This window comes from Coenobita brevimanus, chromosome 109, assembly GCF_032717465.1.
Source record: "Coenobita brevimanus isolate Jiangsu-jjx chromosome 109, ASM3271746v2, whole genome shotgun sequence".
Classification (NCBI taxonomy): domain Eukaryota; kingdom Metazoa; phylum Arthropoda; class Malacostraca; order Decapoda; family Coenobitidae; genus Coenobita; species Coenobita brevimanus.
In genome coordinates this window covers 28,937,456-28,954,827 of record NC_137062.1, presented here as the reverse complement: position 1 = coordinate 28,954,827, position 17,372 = coordinate 28,937,456, and the positions used below count along the sequence as shown (strand labels likewise).

Genomic DNA, 17,372 nt, shown 5'->3' with positions numbered 1-17,372 from the left:
CAATTATTTTTCACTTTAGGTGAGAACAGCCATTTTAAATTAGTAACAATTCATTAATCCTTGTAGTTATTTGGTGTCTTCATCTACTTACTTATTGCTGCCGGTGGAAAAGTATGTAAGAGAAGTTGTAATTGATCTTCCTCTTGGCAAATGGGTTGGTGACAACATTTTGGTACACACAACGCAGCAGCCTAGCTTATTGCCAACTAACAAGAAGGCCAAGAAGATAGTGGAGTTACATAATAACTGTGTGTGTGTGTGTGTGTGTGTGTGTGTGTGAGAGAGAGAGAGAGAGAGAGAGAGAGAGAGAGAGAGAGAGAGAGAATGAGAGGTATGGAAGCCATCAAAGCTAGGAAATTAACAAACGATCGAACTGGCTAGATGAATTTTGTCTGCAGGAGTGCAGGCAAAAAGGTTTGGCTCCCCTTTTTTTCAACCTGATTCTGTGTCATAGGTAATTATAAACTTACGTCGAGAACGGTGTGCCTATGAGTTTGAACCATAATTCAGGGGGTTATATGACAAATAAAAGGGTGCGTTGCCCACTTCACTGGTCATGCTGTTGATAAATTCTCCCACTGCCACATTGTTTACTTTACTTGCTTTCCGGACCCTATCTCATCCCAACTACAGATAGGAAATGGAGGCGGGATTATGATATTGTTGATGATGATAATGGTGACGATGATGATTTCATGCTAGCTACAGACGATGCTATGCTACTCGGAAAAGATTTCATGCACTGACGAGGTTGATAACAGCTATATCTAACCCTTGTCTTCAGTTAAAAAAAAAAAAAAAATCCCATGCAAAAGCGAACAGTTTGTAGCTAGCAAGAATAACAGGTGTCTTCGTGCAGGTTCTAAAGACGAAACCCTTTAATGTCTACTCTGCGATTATAACTCATGTTATTTCCATATCTTCATATAATCTTACTGGGCTTAGGAAAAATTTCAAACTGGAGAGGATAAAACAGAATTCAATAAATATTTCTCAAGTAGGCGTGCCGAACTAAGCATATCACAATCCAGTGGTTCCTGCAAGAATAAAATTTAAATGACCTCAGCGTCCTGGAGGGTTTAAACTAAAAAGTGTTTCACATTTTTTGAGAGAAGTCTTAGTAAAGAAACAAGTCAAGGTTTCACTCGTGCCGTAAATAATGAGTCATTTACCGACGAGTTTATCAAAACTGAAACTCTTTAGGTTTAATAATACGAATCCAGTATATTTGTTGTCGCCGCATTCTTTGCGCCAATAAAAAAAAAGTGGGGGATTTCAGTCCATCACCCTCCCCTCCTTTTAGTGTCCAGTGTTATACCACATATAGAATGTGTTATGCCACACACGGATTACACTGGAAGTAGTCTTTTCGTATAACTTATGCAACAGCGCTAATGTGTGCGGTCGTTCGGAGGAACGATTTGGTGCATTTGTCTTTAAGTTTTGAATTTGTGGAATAAATGCCTGAAACACACCACAGTAATTTCTCATGTATGTGTAGTCTTGATGATCTTCATCGATACACCATGGGGTACGAGCTTCACACAGTATTAAGCAATACAGTATTCTTTCAAATATACTATCCTTAGGTAGAAACATAAATAGAACCAAGGCTCATTATTGTCGTTGCCGTTGTTGCTGTTGTTGTTGTTGACCCCGGTCTTTCTGGTCAAGCAGACCCATTTCCAGCAAGCAAGCAATCGTCCCTGCAGTGCCATCTCGTGCAGTGAACCGAATCTCTCCTGCTGTAGACAGAGTCTCGTCACGACGAGGCGCATGGAAGAGTGTGAAGGTGTGGTTCCTTGGTGGACGTCGAATTTACGTCACTCCACGAAGTTAACAGAGGGACCATAGTAGGCACCACGTCATCTTGTTTTTGGTTATATGGGTACCGTCGAGGACTGTAACTAGTTTTGTAGGTTACATTAAACCATTTGTTGTGTTATTTAATGTAGAGTTACCTCATGTGGAACGAAGAGTAATAAATATGATAAGAAGGATTAGAAAAAATAAGAAAAGGGAAGGAAAGACAAATATATATATATAAAAAAAAGAATATTAATGGCGAAGGAATAAATAGACAACATTACATCCAGTGAGATGATGATGGGCGCCCCGCCTGCCACGTAAAACTATCCATCACTTGAGTTTTTTGATGGAGTATACAAAATGGAACCAACGAGAACGATGCCTTGCTGAGTACTGATGCAGGCAAGTGTGAAAAGGATGGAGGGGACGTCAAGTGAAAAGGATCGTTAATTAGCAGGGATACAAATATACCTGAAAATCCCTCTCCCGATACAATCCCTTGATGGATGGAAGTCCGGAGGTAGATACATAAATTTAGGGGGACATCCTTACTAGCGAGGCATATTTATATTACTGTGGTGTTTACATGATGGCTATTGGTTTCTGGGCGTAGTAAACCACGTTTTTATGGTGATTTAATGGACAGAGCTATTGTGGGTTTCCTTATGCCACCAGATTAGATATCGGTGTGATTATTGATGGGTACATCATAAATTGTGTCTCTGTTTTATATCCTTACGTTAACATGCTATGAGACAGTGGCTGTCAAATTTATCGTTTACTTTCTTTGGTCACTCTGGTTCACCTACCGCTAGCTCCTTTGCATTCGTAGTAACTTCCAGCGTAGGCAGTATTATTTCTTCGATTCATTACTGATACTTCGTAGCATGTATAATTATATCAGCAAACATATTATCATTTGATATTTTAGTATTCATCTCTGTTTAAAGGCACAGTTATTGTCATTGGTGTTTTCTCACTATTTCTAAACACTGTCAGTCTCATGATATGCTTTTGAAACAACTAGTAATATTGAGACATGTACGAGACAGCCCTAGCATGTATTCAGTTTGGAGAATAGGTGACACGTGGAGGTGTATGGATGTAAGAGGACTACTGGGCCTTGGTAACGGGCTGTGAAGTCAATGCCCAGAGCTGGTCATATATAAAAAAAAGTAGCAGTAGTAGTAGTAGTAGTATTGGTAGTAGTAGAAGAAGAAGAAATAGTAGTAGTAGTAGTAGCAGTAGTAGTAGAAGAAGAAGAAATAGTAGTAGTAGTAGTAGTAGTAGTAGTAGTAGTAGTAGAAGAAGAAGTAGTAGTAGTAGTAGTAGTAGTAGTAGTAGCAGTAGATCAAATCCGGTGTGTCTGATCGAGCAGACCCAACTTCAGGCAAATAATCGCCATTGCCGGGCTGGCTCGTGCAGCGAATCGATGTTTCCTTGTGGTGGACAGTGCCTCGCTTCGCCGAGGCGCGGGAAAGTGTGTGGAGGTTTGGTTCCTGGATGGACTCCTCATTTGCGTCTCGCCACCCATTTAACTGGGGCATCATAGTATGCTCCACATCGTCCCATTATTTGGTTACTACCGAACATTGCCAATAGTTTCCTGGGTTACAAGACACCATTAGGTTCATCACTGTGTAAAGTCATAAAGAAAGAATTAGGAAGTGCTACATCAAGTGAGCAGACGATAGTCGTCAATACTTACCACATACGCAAGATATGTAACATACAGTATATATATATATATATATATATATATATATATATATATATATATATATATATATATATATATATATATATATATATATATATATATATATATATATATATATATATATATATATATATATATATATATATATATATATATATATATATTGATTGATTGATTGATTGATTGATTGTAAGTGCCTGTACTCAAAATACTGTAAATATCTAGCCAAAGGTGTGGTGAATAAAGCGGGGAAAAGCCATCATCTAATATATGCATTAGTCCATATGAGACATTCATTTTATTTCACTTGCAGTTAACAATCTCTCCTCTCCCCCTTCCCCCGCGGACATTTGTTTCTTACCTATGCATTCTGTTCTCCCTTCCCTTTTCCTCCTCACTGTTTTTCCTCCTTACCATTGCCCTCGTCCACCCTTGCCTTTCCGTGCCTGAGTTTTACCTCCAAAGTCTCTGCCTTCTTCCCGATTGCCATCCATCCTCCTCCCCTGGTTTTTCTCTCTCTCTTCTTCCCTTCATATCTAGAGTCTCCCTCTCTCTTTTCCCTGTCAGAGTTCTCCTACCTTCCCCTTTTCCCTTTCTCTTCCTTTTCCTTCTTTCCTTCCCTCTCCTCCTCCCTCCTTCCCTCCTTTCCCTTGTATTCCCTCTTCATCCCACTGGTCCACTGTTGTGTTAGTGAGTGAGACTGGCAATACCGAGTGTGCTTCTATTAATACACAGGAGACCGTTTTGTATGTAGTTGTCGCCGCTTGTCAGGTCAGGCTGTGACTCTGTCTGTCTGTCTGTCTGTCTCTCTCTCTCGGTATCTACCTATCTATCAATCTATCTATCTATCTATCCATATCTTTCGCCAGGTCAGTTGCATTCCACTTTATAAACATAAAGTATCCATCTATTAATTGACTCCGGTGTTTCTCTGCCTTTTCTACGGTACTTCTATATGTGCATCTGTCAGTTTATCTGCTCCAGTGAAGGTATTTTAGTTGTCTATATACCTGTCTTGTATGTTGCGTGTAGGCTCCATCTGTTCTTTAATCTGAATATGTATCCTTGTACATAACGATATATCTAACTTACTTTTCCATAATGTTTTCCATACCAATCCACATGCTTCATATACTGCTAAGTTATCTCTCTCTGTCTTCTTCTCCTTCTATTATTTTCGCTGCTGCTCCCAGAGTTCATCATGACAATGGGACTGATGAATGTTTGAAATAATTAGCCACAGTGTGTATATATATATATATATATTTCATTCATTCATTGCCAGACGCCATGTATCCCAGACGGGGTGGCCAAGGGCTTAGAGTTAATTGTTTTACAGGGAGGGGCACTAATCCTCCACCAACCCCACTTGACATGTAGGGATGCCAACAGCATCTGGTGTTCCCAGGCGGTCACCCATCCAAGTACTAACCAGACCCAACGTTGCTTAACTTCGCTGATCGGACGGGAAGCGGTGTACTCAACGTGGTATGGCCGTTGGCATATATATATATATATATATATATATATGTGTGTGTGTGTGTGTGTGTGTGTGTGTGTGTGTGTGGTAGGTGGGGGCACGCACCATCCACTCACTCAATGTAGTGCTGCTCTCGGGTGTCTGCCCTGTCCTCTCCTCCATCCTTCTTTCCTTCCATCTTCTTCTATCTTTCTTTCCTTCATTCTTTCCTCGTCCTTCTGCCTACTGGTGACTTTACACTCCCTCTTCTGTCTTTCATTCCTTCATTCTTTCCCTTTCCTTCTGCCTATGGGTGACTCTACACTGAGTGACAAGCCAAATGGTTTCCTGTACACCAGGAAACTACTTACTACGCTGGGTGGTAACCATATAACCAAATTTTGGCGCCTGGTGGTTTAGTGGGTAATTATTGTGCTCCAATCGGATTGAGCCGATGAAGGTTTATATCCAAGGGATGGTTGAGGTTTCTTGCTCACGTAATGCCACTCAGGGAAGAGTGAGGTTGGTCACTCTCATCTTAAATGTCAGGACCAACTGCCTATCCCCGGGCTCCTACGCTCCTCATGGGGCAACGTAGGATTGGATGATGGATGGATGTATATATATATATATATATATATATATATATATATAGATAGATAGATAGATATATATATATATATATATATATATATATATATATTAGTGGTAAATGGTGGCGACCATCATCCACTCACTTGATGTAATGCTGCCTACTTCTTCCTTAGCCTTTATCATTCTTTTTCTGTGCCTGCCCTCCTCTGTTCCTATTTCTCCCATCTTTCCTGTCACTACTTAATGCTTTTCTTTCCGTTACAGGTGGCTTTACATTGAGTGACAAGCCAAATGGTTTCCTGTAAGCCAAGAAACCATTTACAACGCTGGGTGGTAACCATATAACCAAACCATACGTGCTCCCTACGTGTCAAGTGGGTTGGTGGAGGGTTAGTGCCCCTCCCTGTAAGACAAATAACTCAGAGTCAAATGGCCACCCCATACGGGATTATGGCGTCTGGCAATATATATATATATATATATATATATATATATAATATATATATATATATATATATATATATATATATATATATATATGTGTGTGTGTGTGTGTGTGTGTGTGTGTGTGTGTGTGTGTGTGTTACAGGGAATTTGTTTAACCAGTGATTTTATGAAATCCCTGGGGAATTCGTGAAATGAGTTTAAATTAGGATGGATTAATTAAGGATAGGTTAAATTTAGGCTGCATTTAGGTTAGGCTGGGATAATTTGGGTTAAGTTTAGGTTAGGTTAGGCCAGGTTAGTTAGGTTAGGTTAGGTTAGGTTAAATGAACGCTTAACATAACTTAGCATTCACCTAAATTAACCAAAAATAACCTACCCGTGCCTAACTAACCAAGCCTAACCTAACCTAAACTTAACCTAAAGTATCTCAGCCAAAACCTAACTGCAGCCTAACCTTCATTAACCCATCCTAATTTAAACTCATTTCACGAATTCCCTAGGGATTTCATGAATTCACTAATGTAATATATATATATATATATATATATATATATATATATATATATATATATATATATATATATATATATATATATTGGAAAAGTCAGCTTCAAACAAAAGCATTCGGGGGGTCGTATGCTTCTCGCCAGCCAAATATGTTGTTGGCTAAGGTACAAGCTACCTAGAAACCAAATTTGCAGGCGAGATATTTTGGCAACACACACACACACACACACACACACACACACACACACACACACACACACACACACACACATTCATGCGTGCGTATAATGACAAAAATTTTATCACATCGATTTGCAAAAGGCGAGTGATAAAAAAATCGTTAAACTCTACGGAATTCATTCACCGCGTTGCACAAAACGTAAGTCTGTGTTAAAGGAAACAAAAACAAGGAGGCTGAAGTCTAACTGCCCCCAAAAATATGTTGGTGGATAAAGTAAGTTACCTACAAACCACATTTGAAGACAGGTCGCAAACCTCAACGGAATTCAGTCATCGCGTTTTGCAAACAGCCAGTCCACATTTAATAATATGGTGGCTGACATTCGGTCGTTTTTTATCAAATGTTCAAAAGAAATAGACCTGCACATCCACGTAGTTGATAATTCATGAGGGTTTGATGAAAATTCCTCCACAACTTTTCAACGTATGTTGGGAACACACACACACACACACACACACACACACACACACACACACACACACACACACACACACACACACGAAATTATATCTCCTCGCCTTGCTAATGGTAGGCAATAAATTTATAATCATCTGATCCACTCATGGTCGCGTCTTCTCCAATTTACCCTTCTCTATGAAGTCAGATAATTTTGTTCAGAAAACCCTCCTCTGGTCGGCAGAACTGTAGTATTATCCTCCAGCTACTGCTCTGGCAATTGGCTGATTGTGTCATCATGAAGGCCGGCATGACAATAAAATGAAAGGTAAACAGCAATACATGCCGCTGTCACACACCGAATACGTTTCCTCGCACTGGCAAAATTTTTAATTAAATGTGAATGTATGAGGATAAAAGTGACATTCAATCCCACTCTGGCACTCACGCCATCTACCCTCGATATTTGATAGCCAGGATATTCCAATCAAGCCTAGGGTGCTTGTTCCAATGTCCTTTTTGTCCTAAGGGTTTAATTGGACTGGTGCGTCGGACTGGCGAGGTAAGGAACGAGATGATGGGGAGTGGTATGAGATCCTGGCTGGTTGTCTGACGGTGTTTGGCATCGGATGTGTTGACAAAGGACGGGATTCCCTTTGCTTCAGTGATTTCATTACACTTCTTCCTCTCCGAAATACTTTGTGAACATCATCTAGTAGCCTGTGTTGTTGATGTAAACCATGTTCATTCATTCATTCATTGCCAGACGCCATGTATCCCAAACGGGGTGGCCAAGGGCTTAGAGTTAATTGTTTTACAGGGAGGGGCACTAATCCTCCACCAACCCCACTTGACACGTAGGGATGCCAACAGCATCTGGTGTTCCCAGGCGGTCACCCATCCAAGTAACCAGACCCAACGTTAATAATGAGAAATAATTAGCCTAGAAAAATATGGGTGGAATATAGAAATATATGGTAGTCTCCTTTGCTCGTGATCTTTCGTTACATTTTTCTCCTCATTGTGCTTTTTTACAGTCTGAGATTCTTTTCTGTGTTACTGATGCAAACTATTTCTATAATTATAAAAAAAAAAAAAATATGCTGCAAGTAGCTAAATATGTTATAGGCAAAATAAATCGTTAAGGGAAACATACTACGAAATGTCCGATATCAACAACACGCGTTAAAGTGACCAGGTATCACTCAACGAGCTTGATTATTTTATTTTGTACCTGAACAATGATCCAAACAATTTGTTATAAAAAAGCACATTTTCGTTTTTCTCGAACAACATCAACGTTGTCAATCTTGCAGCAATATTGACAAATGTTACGAATGTCAAACGATAATCAATCAAGCCTTGAAAGAGGTTTCGTACCGATGTCAACCTTTACTTTGTTCTCAGGCGTTTTTTATCATTTTTGCCGTGAGATCAAAACCACCAGCATGACCTCCTTAGGTGCTCAGTATTCCTGCACACACACACACACACACACACACACACACACACACACACACACACACACACACACACACTTTCATAAGAGGGAGTTCTCTTAGAAGCCAGATCATCTCAAAGAACAGTCGTGCCCCTCTCTCACTGCCATTCGTAGGTTTTGTAGCTTTACAGAAACCTAAATTACCGCCCTAATGGTCCAGCATCTACCTAATTCTCTCTCTCTCTCTCTCTCTCTCTCTCTCTCTCTCTCTCTCTGTATCCCCATTGGGACCCTTTATTTTACATGGTGAAGGAAATTGGCTGGATAGGAGCGCGCGTGCATGCTTGTGTGCGTGTGTGTGTGTGTGTGTGTGTGTGTGTGTGTGTGTGTGTGTGTGTGTGTGTGTGTGTTTAGTAATTTATTGTTTCACTTGTATACAGTGTATTACGATTATTGATATTTTATAAAATGTCATTGTTATATTTTTGCTCTAATCATTAGTACAAATACTGCAGCAAAAATAAGTTCTCATTATCTACTCAGTACATCTTAACATGTATTTTATGTTGTTATTTACTTCATTATTATTTCCATAAACCCTGACCTTAAGCTAAATGCTCCTGTGAAAATAATGTTATTTTATCAACATCACATATAGAGAGATATTGCTATAAATGTCAAGCCCCCCCCCCCCTTCCCAGGTGGTGGTACGTTCAGAATGTACACAGGCAGCGGTCACGGCCACGGCCAAGCACACGGTCACGCCCACAACTATGGTTTCGCTCATGGTCCCGCCCTTGACCGCCTCTGCTTGCACTCCAGGTAAGACATTACCACTTGTGTGTCTTGAATGCTATACCTGGACTGTGCACACTTCTTTCAGAAGGTGAATTCCCAGGTTATTCTCATACATATTCTCAAGAAATAAACCTCGGATGATCGACGGCTATGAGGTACAGGGTTTCCATTATATTCACGCTAGTGGTATAAGAAACAAAAAGTATCCACCCTCGGGCCAGCTTCTATGCCCCTTACAGCTCGCTTTCAGTACGAACAACTAATATCTACGTACACTATGCACTACCTAACCACAGAATAAAACGATGGAGAGCATAGAAATTAGCAATAAACTGGTGATACTAGTGGCTTTTCACACCATCGCTGTTCATATATAAATGCCTTATATTCTATAGCCATTACGAATGCAACATAGAGTTTTTTCATAAAACATATTTGTCTTAGATGGACCTTAGAAATCACCTCATGAAGTTAGGCCATGAAGTTTCTGCCACCTTCTGTGTTTCTGTGTTCAGTTATGTGATAGTACACATTTTACTGGATATGTATCATAAGTAATACTATTAAACCAGTGTCATACATCATTCTGATTGTAGTGATAAAGTTAAATGAACTGTGGATATAGTGTCCCATTATTATTACAGTTTCTAATCGTCCTATAATATTTTGGATGGTCATATTGTGTTAACGAAACTAGTTCTCTCGAATACTGTGTATCATATAATTGCCAAATAAGGTATAAAACTGCGACTGTTATCCCCTTGGAACCTAAATATCATGTTTTCCTTAATCTTTTTCTGAATATTCATATAAATGGACAACATATATTAAAATTTGATTTAGTTTATTGCCGTATTGACCGTAATTTCATTTGCATATTTCCTTTAACGTTCTATGGTGTTTAACTTGAAATAGTTTGAGAGTTTCAGTACCTGGGTGCTGTGATAGAAAAGAAAGCTAAATGTTTAATGGAAAAGGAAAGTAGGGTGGCGGAGGGAAAGAAATGTGCATGTGCAGTGAAGGCCTTAATACAAATCAAAAGTTTGAGCGTGGCAACTGCAAGAAGATTGCTAAACGGAGTATTATTACTCGCATTAACCAATGGATGTGAGACTTTGGTGTGGCATGAAAAAAAAAAGTCAAGAAACAGAGTAACGTGTGTAAAATACTGAAAGTGTTTATGATCATGATACCGAGTTAGGAGCTCCGAGGACAAGAGTTGAAAAGATTGTGTCTAGTTGGGGTAATCATGAGGAAAGAATAAGTATAAATAAAGGAGTGAAATGGACATACTGTATATACGTGCGTTTTATGTGGGTGGAGGTGTGGCAGGGCAAGAAGAGGATGGATAACAATTATAAATCAGTGTGCTTGTCAGGCTAGGAAACTGACGAAGGATCGAGACAGCTGGATGAGTATTGTACGGAAAAATGTTTGACAAGGCTTTGACACCCATGTTTTTTTCTTGCTGATCACCAGATTAATTTTGTCTGTTATTTTACTTTGATGTTACGTTTGAAAAAGTACATCAGTGATGTGAAGCCAGAATTCCGATGCCTTGAATGGTGAATGAATGGGTATATGATCCGTTTCACTAGGCATGCTGTTGATTAGTTGTCCCGCTATCACACACTTCCATTTTCCTTGCTGTCTGGACCCTACCTCATCTCTGATATATTTTTCCTGCTTAGTCACATTAGTATTAGTCATATTTGTATTCTCACACTGTATATGAAATTACATTCAGGATATGTTTCAATACTTTTATATTAGGCATTTTGTGTTGCCGTTATATTTTTACCATTATTGCATACGGGAACTGTTAAACATAGAGAATGAAAGGAATGCGAGTATAAGTCTCGGAGAGGCTGGGAGAAGGAGGGAGGTGAGAAGGGAGGAAAAGATGAGTAGGGTGGAAGTAGTGGAGGCAATGATGAAAGTCGAAACAAGGAAAGCCCCAGGAATTGATGGAGTGTGTGGTGAAATGATGAAGTATGGGGAGGAGATAGTAGTAGAATGGATAGAGAAGATGTACTGATTGGCTTGGGAGGAAGACAAGAGTCCCGGAGGATTGGAAGTCATGTATAATTATTTCCCTGTACAAAGGAAAAGAGGAAAAAGAAGTGTGTTGTAATTATAGGGTCATTTATCTTCTGAGTGTAATGGGAAAAATGGATGGTACGATAATTATTGACAGAGTTAGGGAATAACAAGGGAATTACTTGGAGGAGAAAAGGGAGGTTTTAGGAAGGGACGAGGTTGTGAAGATCAGATATTCAACCTTAAGTTTTTACCTGAAACGTTCCTGGAGAAGGGAAAGAAGTTGTATGTGGCCTTCGTGGAATTGGAGAAAGCATATGACAGAGTGGATATATAAGGATTGTGGAGAGTTGTTGAATGTCATGAAGAGCATGTATCAGGGTGCTAAGGCTGCAGTACGTGTGGATAGCGAACTGCATGAACTCTCCCATCTGAATGTTGGATTGAAACAGGGATGTGTCATGTCTCTATGGTTGTTCAATCTGTATATGGATGGGATTGTAAAAGAGATACAAGGTGGGGCAGTGGATATTGGAGCGGCCCGAATATGAGAGGGCAATGTTTGGAAACTTCCTGTACTGTTGTTTGCGGACAGTACTTTTTTTTTTTTTTATGCAAGAAGGAAGGAATCAAAGGCCGGTGTCATATGCACGGAGTGACTTTATGCTGGAAGTTACCGTCCCCTTCCTTATTAAGCCTAAATTAACCTAACCTAACCAAACCTAACCTAACCTTAACCTAACCTTATCCTAGATCAGCCTAACCTAAATAAACCTAAATTAACTAATTTTAATTCACGAAATGACTAATTTCACAATCTGCCTGTAACATACATATATATCTTTATTTATATATATCCATATATCGACCTATAGTTACCTACAGGTTGATAAGACATCCAACTATCTTCCTGGCACATGTATTTCATACAATGTTGTTGATAAATGGCACAAAATTTGAGAAAACATGCAGATACTTTCAAAATAGAAACTAAACGGCCACTCGGCGCATGCGCACTGAGCGGAACGGTAACTTTCAGCATAAGTCACTCCGTGCATACGACACTGGAGCCCGCAAACCGTTCCTTCCAAGAAAAAACAAAAACAATACAAAAGAGAGCCAAATTCAAGATCCGTTCATTTCGAGCGGCCTGGACACACTGCGTTTGAAAGACTGGAGATAATAGGAAGTAGGAAATACGGACAGAGGGAGACAGTTCCAGAGTTGACCTGTTGCATAAATGAAGGACTGGGAGTAACAGTTAACTCTTGCATTAGAGAGTTGGACAGAAAAAGGATGAGAGGTTGCTGCTAGACGGATGCTACTCACCCGTCGTAGGGGTGGAGGGATGCAAGCAGACAGTTCAGAGGAGCAGTGACCATTGAAGTAGCGATAGAAAAGAGATAAAGATGCAACAGTGTGGCAAAGAGACAGAGGTTGAAGGGAGCCAGTAAGAGGAGGAGAGTTGATGTGACGAAAAGCCTTTGACTCCACCTTATTGAGAAGAATAGTATGTGGGGAGCCTCCCCACACATGAGTGTTGAAATCTAAACAGGGGCGAATAAAACCCATGTATAGAGTCAACAACTGTGTGGGGGGTAAAGAAGGTATGGAGTCGGCTTAGCACACTTAATCTCTTGGAAGCAGATTTTACAAGAGATGAAATGTGATCTTTCCAAGATAAGTCCCGAGTGAATGAAGCCCCAAGCATGTTCAAGGATGATGCAGGATTGAGCTGGACATCATTAAACATTACTGAATACTCCTGTGGATGATGGTGTTGGGTTGATAGGTGTAAAAACTGAGTTTTTGGTGTATTAAAAACAAGATTATTTTTACCCCAGTCAGAGGTACGAGCCAAGTCAGACATTACTGTAGGTGTGCCAGTCTCATCCCTTGTTTCTTGAAGTAACTGCTGAGATGGACGTTGCAGGAACCGAATGGAAAGGTGAAGGGAGTCATCAGTGTATGAGTGGATAGGGTTAGATGTACAGCTTAGAAGGTCATTGATGAATAAAAGGAAGAGAGGTGGTGATAGGACAGAGCCCTGGGGAACTCCACTGTTGATAGATCTAGGAGAAGAACGATGGCCGTCTACAACTGCGGCTATAGAACGACCAGAAAGGAAGCTAGAGATGAAGGCACAGAGAGAAGGATAGAAACCGTAAGAGGGCAGTTTGGAAATTAAAGATTTATGCCAGACTTCATCGAAGGCCTTTGAGATCTCAAGTGCAATGGCAAAGCTTTCGCCAAGTCCCAAAAGGAGGATGACCAGGAGTCTGAAAGGTAAGTGAGAAGATCGCCAGTGGAGCGTCCCTGACGGAACACATACTGACCATCAGAAAGAAGGTTGTGATAGGAAAGATGCTTTAAATGTTTTTTGTTAGAAAATGGACTCGAATACTTTTTAGACACAGGATGTTAAAGCAATTGGACGATAGTTTGAGGGTTGGGAATGGTCACCCTTCTTTGTGACTGGCTGACTGAGAGCAAACTTCCAGCAAGCAGGAAAGGCACAAGTAGAAACACAAAGGTGAAAGAGTTTGTCTAGGCAGGGTGTAAGCACAGAATCACAGTTCTTGAGGACTAACAGCAGGGACTCCATCAGGCCCATATGTCTTATTAGTATTGAGGCCAGTGATGGCAGAAAATAAATCAGCTGGAGAAATTTGAATGTCAGCCATGAGGAAGTCTGAGGGGGGAAGTGATGGAGGAACAGCACCGGAGTCATCTAAGGTGGAATTGGAGGAGAAAGTCTGAGCGAAGAGATCTGCTTTATCAGTAGAAGAAATAGCTACAGAGCCATCAGAACAGAAAAGAGGAGGGAAGGATGATGAGGTAAAGTTGTTAGAAAGGTTTTTGGTAAGGTGCCAGAAGGAGAGGGGAAGAATTCGAGTTGGAAAGTTGAGAGCATTTAGTACAGATGAAATTATTTTTAGCAGAGTGAAGAACAGACTAAGCATAATTCCGGGCAGAAACATAAACAAGATGTGATTCAGGGATGGGTTGGCTCTGGTACCTTTTATAGGCCCTATCCTTGTTGTGGACAGCATTAGAACAAGCGTGATTAAACCAAGGCTTTCTTGCATTAGTCAAAGGATATGAGAAGGGAATGTATGCTTCCATGACCGACGGAATAACCTCCATAATGCGCAAGGCACACTCAGATGGCTCCCCACCATGGAAGTAATAATCATTCCATGGAAAATCAAAGAAGTACTCTCTGAGGGCCTCCCAGTCCGTAGCTCCAAAGTGCCACAAACAACGTTTCTTTGGAGGGCCCACAGGCCGTATCAGAGCAATAGGACAGGTTAAAGTAATAAGGTTGTGGTCGGAGGAGCCCAACGGAGAAGGAAGATTAACAGTGTAAGCAGAAGGATTAGTTGTAAGAAAGAGGTCAATTATGTTGGAGCTCTCTCCAAGGCAGTCAGGAATACGGGCAGGGTGCTGTACAAGCTGCTCTAGGTCATTAAGGATAGAAAAGATGTACACTTGTTCACCAGGTGGATCAGTGAAAGGAGAGGGAAGACGTAGGTGGTGGTGAACATTGAAATCTCCTAGAATGGAGATTTCAGAGATAAGAGAAATGGATAGAATGTGTTTCACTGTAGAAGTAAGATAGTCGAAAAATGTTTCAAAGTCAGTAGAATTAGGAGATAAGTAAACTGCGCAGATATGTTTAGTTAGAGAGTAACAAGAAAGTCAACGCCAGAGAGTAGAGAATTCAGAAGAATCAAGTTCAGGAACACGAGAGCAGTATAAATCGTTGCGTAGATAGACACAACAGCCACCTTTGGCTTTGAAATGAGCATAGAGAAAGTAGGAGGAAACAGAAAAGGGTTTGCTGTTAGTTGCCTCAGACAGCTGAGCCTCTGTCAAGAAAAGGTGAGGTTTAGAGCAGGAAAGGTGGTTTTCAACATAGAAAAAGTTAAAGAAAATGCCACGAATGTTGTAGAAATGAAGAAGAAGTGTCAGACATTGGTTCCAGGCATCTCTTTGAGTAGGAGAGGGACGGATGTTGGGGGAATTTATGGTACCCCCACATGGGACTCCGAGGCCTGATATACTAATGCCATTTTTTTTTTTTTTTTTTTAAGGAAGTGTAGTGTGTACTGTGCATGTAGCTTGATGTTCACAGTTAGAAAAACATTTATTGGAGAGCATTCTGGCCTACTCTCTGTGTTACTGAAACACTGAAAAAGTTCAGCAAAGTGAGATGGTCAGAAACTAGTCCCGAGGGCTGATGAAACGGGAGCTACGGCTCTCCCTGTCATCAGCTTTCCATCCACCTTGGGAGTACTGTCCTGTTCGACTGGTGCTACAGTCTACTCCTAGAAGTGAAGACGAAGGGAAACTGTAAAGCCTGATGAATGAGTTTGAGAAAGTGTGTAAGAAACGGAATCTAAAGGTGAATGTAGGGATGAGTAAAGCTATGGTCTTCGGGAGAAATTAAGTCGCTGAATGTGTGAGGTTGGATGATGAAGAAATGGAAAACGTGAGTGCATTTAAGTACTTGGGTAGTGTGAAGAGTAAGGATGAAGGTTTGGAGGATGAAGCGCCTGCAAGGGTACAACAAGGAAGAAAGGTTGCTATCCTTTTTTTAAGCATTGATAGGAAATAGGGAAGTGAGCATAGAAGTAAAAAAGTCGTTGCATGATAGTATTGTGATACTAACTCAAATGTATGGATGTGAAGCTTGGACCTTGTTGGAAGAACAGAAGTCATGAGTGAGGGCAGTGGATATAAGTTATTAGATTAGTATATGGAATAAGATGGAGAGATAGACTGATATATGAGGAAGTGAAGAAGCGTTGTGGTGTGGATGTGGATCTGATGGAAAGCATTAGAAGAAATACATTGAGGCGGTTTGACCATGTGGCGAGGATGGAGGTCGAGAGACTAACGAGGAGAGTGTATGTGAGTGAGGCAGAGATGGAGAGAGGGAGGGGGAGGCCGAGGATGAAATGGAGAGATAGAATAGAGAAGTACATGAGAGAGGAGTGTGTGAGCTGGGGGATGGCAGTGGAATGATGGGGGACAGGGTGGCATGGAGGCGATTTGTTTGTGGCCGCACCTAACGGGAATAAGGCTTCTGGAGAAGATAGGTAGATAGTACTGTATTCATTGATCTAAGGGAAGTGGATGAATGGATGAGGCAGACAGATTGGTAAATGTGTATGTTTTGGTAAAGTCCGTGATCATGACTCTTTATGACACTTTCTGTTTCTTATGATGACGCAAACTATTTTTTGTTTTATGTGTAAATAACAGCGCAAAAGTACTTGACCGGGATCCTATTGTTCTCATACGTAAAGCATGGCCTCACTGAGCTAATATTGTGCGTCATCAAGCATACCCTTTTGCACCTTCATAATGGCAAGAGAGAGGAAAGCCGTCGAGGAGAAAATGTAGGGACAAAGGTGTTGTGTTCAAGAAACTTGTAAATTTTTCCTCTCTGCAAATAAAGACAGAGTAATTTCAGCCTGTCTTTTACTTATTAATCATTGAGTGAGATAACTGGAGTCGATTCTCTATGTCCACTCCCTGCCTGATACAGATATTACACCTACAAATGGGAAAACAAGCGGGATGACTGTGATGATGGTTGTGATGATGATGGTGGTGACGAATTTTAGGTAGCTTTTTTAGCATATTCAGAACTAATTAATTTTATTAGTATTTTCACGTAAGTTAAGATCATTATTATCTATAAGTGTACTGGAAGGCACTTCACTGAAAAGTCGGAAGGAATAGGCCCTGAAAACGCTTAAAGATGCTGATCTCCAAATAATTACTATAAAATATGCATAGAAACACACACACACACACACACACACACACACACACACACACACACACACACACACACACACACACACACACACACACACACACACACACACAATTACATCAGTTCTGA

The 17,372-nt window shown here is 40.5% G+C and overlaps 1 protein-coding gene and 1 non-coding gene across 2 annotated transcripts in view; one reads left to right on the top strand and one right to left on the bottom strand.

Moving 5' to 3' along the window:
* The window catches only part of LOC145417171 (uncharacterized), a 223,224-nt gene that overhangs the window by 172,647 nt on the left and 33,205 nt on the right, over positions 1-17,372 (top strand). The window contains exon 2 of the mRNA XM_080285948.1: positions 9,316-9,436. Within this exon, the coding sequence (XP_080142074.1) occupies positions 9,333-9,436 (104 nt within the window). The 5' untranslated portion in view covers positions 9,316-9,332. The remainder of the gene's footprint in view (positions 1-9,315; positions 9,437-17,372) is intronic.
* LOC145417258 (5S ribosomal RNA) lies at positions 4,913-5,031 on the bottom strand. Its single transcript, XR_013900470.1, has one exon. It is a non-coding gene; the product is annotated as a 5S ribosomal RNA (ribosomal RNA).